The 9,365-nt window shown below is 32.6% G+C and overlaps 2 protein-coding genes across 2 annotated transcripts; both read right to left on the reverse strand.

Annotated features, from left to right (window-relative positions):
* Positions 1–1,249: 1,249 nt before the first annotated feature.
* On the reverse strand, positions 1,250–2,942 carry LOC108758108 (odorant receptor 13a-like). Its single transcript, XM_018502897.1, has 7 exons — positions 2,846–2,942; positions 2,466–2,736; positions 2,145–2,267; positions 1,965–2,055; positions 1,684–1,820; positions 1,397–1,529; positions 1,250–1,300 (listed from the first exon to the last, which is right to left on the reverse strand). The coding sequence occupies exons 1-7, from the start codon at positions 2,940–2,942 to the stop codon at positions 1,250–1,252; spliced, it is 903 nt and encodes a 300-aa protein (XP_018358399.1).
* A 4,077-nt stretch (positions 2,943–7,019) lies between these two features.
* LOC108758130 (uncharacterized) lies at positions 7,020–9,030 on the reverse strand. Its single transcript, XM_018502926.1, has 4 exons — positions 8,766–9,030; positions 7,583–7,715; positions 7,413–7,503; positions 7,020–7,212 (listed from the first exon to the last, which is right to left on the reverse strand). Exons 1-4 carry the CDS (start codon positions 8,791–8,793, stop codon positions 7,072–7,074), a joined length of 393 nt encoding a protein of 130 aa, XP_018358428.1. The 5' UTR covers positions 8,794–9,030; the 3' UTR covers positions 7,020–7,071.
* Between the last annotated feature and the right edge of the window lie 335 nt (positions 9,031–9,365).

The following is a 9,365-nucleotide window of genomic DNA, read 5'->3' on the forward strand; positions in this document are numbered from 1 at the left end:
GGGGGGGATTATACAGGGTGTTAGTTAAGTATACGCTCCAGAGCTGTCACGTGACAACATTTGCTCCATATAAAAACCGTACAATCTCCGTACTTACGAAATAGTAGTCCACAAACTAGTAATTTGCATGAAGAAACAGCGTGAAGTTCTTAAAATTGAACTTAGACGTCTAATTAAAACGTAATTGTTATACGAAAATATATGTGTATGTGTCGCATGCGTGAGTGAGATATTGATGTAGTGATGTGTCAATGACACGTAAATCGTTTGTATGGAAGTTCCATTTTCAATATGATTAATCGTCTTTAGGATCCATTAAAATGATTATTATAAAAAGAATCGTATAATGATTCCCTTTTAATATTAGAGCAGTTGAATGAAAGTAATAGATGAAAAATTCAGACATTAAAGTCAACAAGTTAATAACTACCATGGTTGGTAAAGCATTTGTTTCATTGTGAAACTAGACGACGCGACGGATACCCTGTTCATAAAACTCTTTAGACTGGAATCATATTCGCTTTCAAACAGTTTCCTACACTGTTCCTATGAAAATTCCTGCTTTCCAGATTCTTCTTCAGGTCTTCAAAAACAAATTCACATAAAAATCACGTGAAAACAAGTCTGGACTGTAGGCCGGGCTCCAGTATTTTCCATTGGAATTGTATCGCTCTGTGATTTCTACATTTTTAAAGACCTATATCGCGAATCTGTAATTTTTAACAACAGTTCGGTATCATTATATTGTCATTGCGCACATATATATGGTTAAAAAACTGTGCTACAACTTAACTTATTGAACTGTCGTTAAGAGTTAAGAGTTACAGAATCGGGGTACTGAAGAAGAATCTGAAACACAGAAAATTTGTGTCGGACGCAGCAGTGCAGGAAGCTGTTTACGAATGGGTTCAATCTTGGTTAGGAATTTTATGAACAAGGCATCCGTCATTTAGTTTTACAATGGAAGAAGTGGTATGCCTTACTAATCATGATAATTATTAACATATAGTTGATTTCAATGTCTGAATTTTTCATCCGCTACATTTCAATTAATTGCCCTAATATATTAAAATTTTTTATTGTAATAAAAGATATAAGATTTGTTATCGTCTAATATTTTATCATATATTTTTGATACCTTTAAATTAACTCAAGTCTATCGCTTGCTGAGACTGTCAGCAAATTATATGTAAATACCTACATGAATTTTATAACTTTATAAAAATTACAGAAGAATACGTTGAAGTCGTCATTTAAAGGAACGTAGCATCGTGAAATAAGACATCATTGTTTTTAGAACCTTTGAGAAGAGTGAAATCTCAACATTTTTTTTGGGCATAGAAATTAAAAAATTGTGAAAATAAGAATAGTGAATATATTAGTGCAATTAGCTTACCCTGCCAAAGTTTTCAATAGTCAAAGGCACGATCTTACCAGCAGTTATTTTGCATGGTAACAAACTCCTATTCATGATTAAAAAAAGAAGTTTTCGACATCTTCCTGAAGTGTAATACCAATTTGATCTGCAACTACAGTTCGGAACAAGATTACTTGAGCGTAATTCTAAGAGAAAAAAAAATGTATTGCTAATATATGTTTCTAAAACAAATTAAAAAAAAATATACAAAGATTATGAATTACACTTCCAAAAAAACAATAATTTAAAAGAAATTATGTTCTTACATTGATTCGTAAGGAAGGATGCTATAATCTAATAGAAATTGGGCTGGCCAGAATTGTAGGAAGAGATGAATGAGTTGCGCGATATAAATAGCAAAGGGTTCTACGATATCCTTTGCGTCGTTTAAGTTTAAGACTACCTGAAATATACGTGTTTAATAGATTCCAGAAATTCTAAAAGTTTTCGCTAAGTATGAATTATTTTTGCTAAAAATCTATTTCTTTTCGCTTGCAAAATTCTCTTTGAAGAAAATTTTATTATGAAATAACAGAAATTTACATACCTGTATGCCGATCATACTGCCTCCAATCATGTTCAGGCAAACGCTGACTAGGAATATATTTGTGAACGTAGACTCAATCAGTTCCGCGAATCTGTGAAATCGTGAAAAACTAAACGCGATTAAACAATCTAGAGATTAAAGATGTGCAATACATTTCATTATGAAGCCATTAACACGCACTGTATCACATGCAGATGCTTGCGCAGACAGCCCAAAGTTCTGTTGTAATTGTCGTCTTTTACCTTGTCGGGTTTCAGATCGAAATTGTCGTTGCTGTCTTTGCCAATGTGTTCCAGCGTGTGTCTGGAAAGCCGCTCAAAAGATAATACTCCTGGCGAGATCGAAACCAGCCACATTTTTATCCGGGCTGGATTCGAAGCGGGTTCGAAGATAAATGACGAAGTATTAGAATGTAGGTCGAATAGATGTGGTATCGCTTATGTTCACCTTTCTTATCATATTTCAATTTGTAATTATCAATCACGAGTATGATACTCTTACCCAACAATCGCGAACATCCCGCACGCGTGCCGAATCAGAGCGATGTAGCAAGAATCAACTGCGATCGTGATGCTGATGTGGGAGAATACGGCTAAATAACAGTGTATCGCCATCGGATACAAATATTGGTTTAACATCTCTCCATATTCCACACGAAGAGGTAGTTTCGCTTCCGCCACTAGAGAAGATATCGTCGCATCCGAAGTATCCTCCAGTAGCATCACCACGACCGACTTTGAGATGAGAAGGATTCCTACGAACTGCATGAAGACTGAAAATCGACATACGCATTAAATCGGTAGAGAGTACGCATTAGATCGCTTTGGTTTGGTTTTTAAAAAAAGAGTGTGATATCTTCTAAAGCAGTTTCCATGACATACTTCCATATGTTAGCGTGATATATCGTCCGTATGCAGTGTGACGTTGTAGAATGTTTCTTTCTACATCCGTATTCAACGATAACCAATCGTCCTCCATTGTTTTTAGACAGGTCTTCAACTATAAATATAAGGTGCGCCCGTATTTTTTGCGATGTTGATTATTGTAGTACCGGAATTAAAAATTTAATTGCATCTATATAAAAAAAGAAGAAAACTACACGTGTTATAGAATATCCACAGACTTTTATATAACTATTATAGTAAACAGAAGTTCAAAAAGGAGCATACAGCCAATACGCCGGTTGGTTGTTTGTTGCGATGTATTATAATATATTTAAAATGATCTTTACAAATTGAAAATCATAAACGTTTCGACCGATATTCGGCCTTCATCAGTATGTTCTACAATACAATAATTAAGTCAGAAATTAAGTAAAAAATTCGAATTAAAATAAGAGAATAAATCTCAGTCATCATAATATGTTATGGTCATTAAATGTAACAAGTTGAGTGTATGAATTCGTCTGAAATTCTTGTAACTTAGTATTAGTGTGATTATTAATATTAGTCTGCTATCAAATGCCAATCCACAAGTTATAAGGAATTACCAAGTTCTTTACTCGTATGTGATAGGAGTTACAATTATTCACCAACACTCTTTTTCAATCTTTATAAATTAATTTAAATTATTAAGGATGGAAGAAACTTTTAATACGTTACTTGTTAATAAAAATTTTTATGTCTCTTATTTTAATTCGAATTTTTTTACTTAATTTCCGATTTAATTATTGCATAGTAGAACATACTGATGAAGGCCGAAAATCGGCCGAAACGTTTATGATTTTCAATTTGTAAAGATCATTTTAAATATATTATAATACATCGTAATAAACAACCGGCGTATTGGCTATATGCTCCTTTTTTGACTTCTGTTTATAAGTTTTTAGCCATTATTAACCTCTATGTTGTTTTATAACTAGACTGCTCACTCAATATGATAAAAAGAGATAAACCGGGAGATAAGCTTCAAAGAGAATCAAGGGAGAGCGGAGTGGATTCACCCGGAAGCTGCCATTTGTAGTGCACTGTTGAAGTGAGTAGGAGATATGGTAGGAGCGTGATGGAACATACGGTGCTGCACACAGTAGTATTGTACCGCACTAGTATTGTGTGTATGACATATATGTACATACACACACATGCACATTTGCGGAAGTGTATTATAAATAGTGGAACCAATCAGAGAAGGGAAAGACTCTCCGCTCCACTCTCCTTTGATTCTCTCTGATAAACTTGATTCCGAGCTCCTTGTTTCAGTTCATATATGCATATGTGTGCGTTCTGTCTGTGAGTATTGCGTGAATTTATATGAAAACTAGCGTTATTATACGTATGATTTATACATGTGAGAGTGAGTGAACACAAATATGGCGCTGCCCAGCGCTGTCTTCAAACATAGAGGCGAAGTCGGCAGTCTATTTATAGAAGTCTGTGGGAATATCGCTAAAAGATTCAACCCTTAAATTTTCCATCAAGAATTTTCGATCAAGAATTTTCGATCAAAATTTCTATCTTGTTAATCACATCATTGAATATGCGATAATCACATACTTTCTTATTGTTCATCATTAACCACCCTAATTTAAAGCTGAATATTATGGTGATCCACATCGATGGTGTGCAAGAGAATACATCGTCGAGATCCGCCGCGGCGATTAGAAGATACAATAACTATACGTCAATATTATAAAATGTATTACATTTTTATATGTATTAGTATATAACATATATAAACATATATATTATCATCTAATTAATGTTATAATATAAAATATACATTAATATATCCAGATGATGTATGTTGGAGGATAAAAAGAAAAGACAAGTGATACAATTTGTGGCCACGTACTTGGGGTATAAGAATGGTGATGGAAAACGTAAACATCGGCACAAAAAGAAAACACCTGTCGCGAAACCTGTGATAAGGCCATATTCCTACTAAGCTCATGTACGTTCTAGGAACTGTATAAAAACGACTTTGCCAAATGTTCTTTCGTTCATCCATTTTCAGGAACACTAAGACTACGAATTAGCGACGATTTCTTGTGAATACTCGCCACTCGGCAAGTTGCGAGAATAGTTATTATCAATTCCTTATGTCGCAGCATTGCATGACCGTAATTATGACATTACGCAATTATTTCCCGCGACATACAATTGTATCACCCTTCAATGCAAGTTCCCACTATACAACTGCGTCTTTCGATCGCAGTTTTGCGAAGAGTGATAACTCGGTAGAATGAAATCAATAGTGTTCTTGCTGTGCATCGAATAAAGCTTATAATAAATTGAATTATTAACCCATAAGTAGAGCAAAAAGCCATAATACCATCTAGTATTATGGCCAGTGTTTGTGGCCTCTCTTAATATTTCCGCTATTATACATAGCGAATCCTAATGATTATTTATGGAATTGTTTGTTAGCAGCTCATCATTACACCATGACGCTAATATATCAATACTCGATAGCCAGCATTTATTATAACGCATTTTTACTCTCAAGTATTTTGAAACGTTTCTAAGATACATTTTAGCATTTAATTACACCTACTTCCTCATTTTTCTTAAATTTGAGCGTATTATCACACGAATATATGTATTTTTGAGTATGTTGTTTGCTATTCAATATTTTATTCGACTGTATATATTTTGAGTTGTACAAATTTAAACAATAGCATGGCATTTTGCTAATGTGGCTCTCTATACGTCTATTTGCTATCTTATTAATTACTCACGGCCTCTTTTTTGAAGTTTTTACATCAAAATAATTATTTGATAATCGATTGTAGCTCTACTTTTAATTTATAGTTTATATTACGTGTACCATTTTTTAGTAGTGAGATTTTTAATACTGAGCAGCTTATATGCAGAAGTTATGTGTACGTATATACATTTATTTGCATACATTTTAAAATGTTTTACTTTTTTGTTAATTTTATATGTAACTAAACTGTTTTTTTTTAAACAAAACTAATTTTTTAAATCTATTTTTGTAAGGCCACATTACCATCCCTGTTTCTCTTCGAGTCATTAATGCAGTGTCGCTACATTTTTATAAATAATGTCTTATGTAATAAATGTTTCGTAACTTTGAGCCTAGAATCGATTAAACAACACTTTGACGAATGTAATTGTTAAGTTTTAAATTTAAATTTTGATTATTAACCAAAAGTTATTGTATAAAATGTAAATGGAGGGGGGGGGGGGCGTAATATCATCTCCCTTACTTGTATACGTAAGTGTTCGCATGATAATTAATTTGTTATACTTTAATTTATTAAAAATTTAAATCTACACAAAATTTATTATTTTTATTTGTAAGTAATTACACACACTGAGGCATATATTAAACATAAAATAATAATTTTCAAACATTAGAAATTAAAAGAAAAATCTATATTTTTAAGATATTTCTTTAGCAATATTTTCATTTGTTCATGTCTGAATCATTCTGATCTTCACAAAAGTATAACTTACGGATTAAGTTACGTCTAAAAGAATTTTATTCTTAGACAATTGTATCAATTATTGCGAAAGGAATTATGTGGTGTTTCTCTTTGGTGTTCATATAATTCTTAAGTGATAAGAAAAACGGTTTTTGAAATTTATTAGCGTAAAATTTTATATTTTCGATATCATTAACAATTAAAATAACTCTGGTTAATTGTCACGTAAATGTATCACGATGATCCTCGTGCAGATATAGCTTGTAGAGTTTTTTTTACAAGCTAGCCTGCACACATACGTTGAAATTGTTAATGGAAAGAGCGCAGCATCGTAAAATAGGACATTGATGTTTTCAGAACCTTTAAAGAAAAACATTATTTATATCTTAAGACTAAAGATGCAAGGAAACTTGAAATACTATCAAATAATAAAGTTATATTTACCACGCCGAAACTTTCAATAGAGAGGGTCACCACTTTGCCAGCAGTTATTCTGCATGGTAATATGGTTCTACTCATGATTAGCAGTAAAAGTTTTTTGCATCTTTCCGAGGTGTAATACCAATTTGCCCTGCAACTATAATTTAAATCATGATTAATAAATAGCAGTAAAACTGAAAAGTTTATATTCGGAGTTCTTGCATCTTTTTGATTTTTGGAATGTTGATGTTTCAAAAAGATAACGAGAGCTCTTGAATGAGCCCAAAAGGATTCAATTTCTTACATCGATTCGTATGGAACGACGCTGTAATCCAATAAAAATTGAGCCTGCCAAAATTGAAAGAAAAGATGGGTGAGTTGAGCAACGTAAATAGCGAGGGGTGCTACTATGTCTTTCGCATCATTTAGATTCATCAGCACCTGAAACATATATTTCCTTTCGTACTATTTCGTATTATTATTATATAAAGAGTCTTCAATGATTCGAGAGAAAAAAACATCCAGATCAGAAGACACACATAAATACTATTATTATTTTATTTAATACTCATTAGATAAAAAATTCTCTTTTCTGCAATAATCCTCATTGTGAAATATAACATAAAGAAATCGGAATATACCTGAATACCGCATATACTGCCACCGATCATATTCAAACTAACGCTAACCAAGAATATATTGGCAAACGTGGAATCGATCAGTTCCGCGAATCTACAGCGAAATTTGAATGCAGTTACAAACAATAGAACGTAAAGTATACATTATTAAAATTAATAAAAATAACACGTACTTTATTACATGCAGATGCTTGCGTAAGCAACTAAGAGCTTTGTTGTAATCATTGTCATTCATCTTGTGGGGCTTCAGATTGAAATTTTCATTAATATCCTCGCCAATATGTTCCAGCATGTGTCTGGAAGCCACTAAAATGATAATGTTCTTGGCAAATTATATTTTCAGATCATCATCATCGACTTTATTTAAATTTAAATTAAGAAGGACCGGAACAAGCAATGTAGGAGAGACCGGGGCCGATTGTCATAAAGATTGATTCTTAAAAGTTTAAACTCAATCAGTACATGACAAGACATTCTCTTATTTTTACTGTAGATTGCTGTTGCGCTAAAAACATCATGTATATTGCAACGACTTTTAAGAAAATGAAGTTGGTGAGTAAATTTTTGTTATCTTTTTCCATGGCGGAATTAGACAAGGTTGTATTCTCGAAGATACGCAATAGTAAAATAGCGTGCATGCATTTTGCACCTAAATGCAGTTGACATGAACAAAAAAATTTTAGAAAAATGAAAATCGCACTAGCATTTAGAGGCAATTTTTGATTGATCGTACCGCTATATTATGCAACACCTTGTCCACCATGATCTCCTTTGTTTTATCAGTTCTTAGCATTATCAATCGCAATTTCTTTGTAATCATAAAAATGACACGTCCTATAATTTTTTATGTTAATTAATCATTATTGTAATAAAGAATTTTGAATATAATCTCTCTTAGAAAAATTGTGAATACAAACTGTCTTACTAAAAATGGTAAAAAAAATGCTGTTTTTGGCTCATATTATTCGATTTATTTATAAAATCTGACGTGATGGACATCTTTTGCTAGTGGATTTGGATTTAGTGATCTCGAATTTACTAAAAAATATTTGTCGTGATCGTCACAGGAAAAAAAGGTCAAATTTTGTCGGACAGTGTTATTATTTTACTTATATTAATACTATAATTACTATTATTTTCACATATGAACTGATATTAAAATAAATCTGCGTTTTTCATATGTTTTATCCATGTATGTAAAATATATCACTATCAATCCTATGTTACTAACATCATATGACAATTAACTATATCGAAGTGTCGACAATTAACTATATCGAAGTGTTTTTTGCAATGTCGGTCATGACGTTTGATTTCTATTATCAGTTTTTAAAATATTGTTCTTGATACTCTTACCCGACAACCGAGAACATCCCGCAGGCATGTTGAATCAAAGCGAAGTAGAAGGTATCGGCAGCAACCGTGGCAGTCACATGAGAGTATACGGTTAGGTAACAATGAATCACTATCGGATAGAAGTACTGATCTATTCTGTAACCGTATTCCACGCGGAAAGGTAGTTTCGTTGCGGCCAATCTAGTCGAGTTTGATGTATCCTCTATCATTATTAACACAATTGACTTGAACATGTAGAGCAATCCCGTCGAAATCATAAAGACTGGAAACATGTGAGTAATACAAAGAGCGTCGCTGAAAGATTCAATCAAGTTACTGGAAAAGAGTTTTCTAGCAAATTTTTAATTTTTCAATATACTCTTCTTCCAAGAATATTTTACCAAAATAAAATTTAGTCTATCTTCTTTTTGACGCACCTGCATAAAATATCGTCAGATATTGACCATGTATAGCATGTCGTTGCAGAATAGCCTTTTCACTATCCGTATTTAGTGACAACCAATCGTCCTCTATAGTTTTAAGACAGGCCTCTATCTACAAACATACACTCGTCTTTCTTACGATAACAATGATATTTGTTATTGGCCAGTGAGAATTAGA

Source organism: Trachymyrmex cornetzi, unplaced genomic scaffold (assembly GCF_001594075.2).
Source record: "Trachymyrmex cornetzi isolate Tcor2-1 unplaced genomic scaffold, Tcor1.1 scaffold151, whole genome shotgun sequence".
NCBI lineage: Eukaryota > Metazoa > Arthropoda > Insecta > Hymenoptera > Formicidae > Trachymyrmex > Trachymyrmex cornetzi.

What these genes read in the sequence shown, in the direction of transcription:
- LOC108758130 (XM_018502926.1), bottom strand. Translation starts at nt 8,793, where the DNA reads ATGCCTGCGGGATGTTCTCGGTTGTCGG. An exon ending in GGGATGTTCTCGGTTGTCGG is followed by an intron (nt 7,716 to 8,765) that starts GTAAGAGTATCA and finishes TTATCATTTTAG; the next exon opens with TGGCTTCCAGACACATGCTG. An exon ending in GCAGTATATGCGGTATTCAG is followed by an intron (nt 7,213 to 7,412) that starts GTATATTCCGAT and finishes TATATGTTTCAG; the next exon opens with GTGCTGATGAATCTAAATGA.
- LOC108758108 (XM_018502897.1), bottom strand. Translation starts at nt 2,942, where the DNA reads ATGGAGGACGATTGGTTATCGTTGAATACGGATGTAGAAAGAAACATT. An exon ending in TATCACGCTAACATATGGAA is followed by an intron (nt 2,737 to 2,845) that starts GTATGTCATGGA and finishes GTCGATTTTCAG; the next exon opens with TCTTCATGCAGTTCGTAGGA. An exon ending in GGGATGTTCGCGATTGTTGG is followed by an intron (nt 2,268 to 2,465) that starts GTAAGAGTATCA and finishes GCGGCTTTCCAG; the next exon opens with ACACACGCTGGAACACATTG.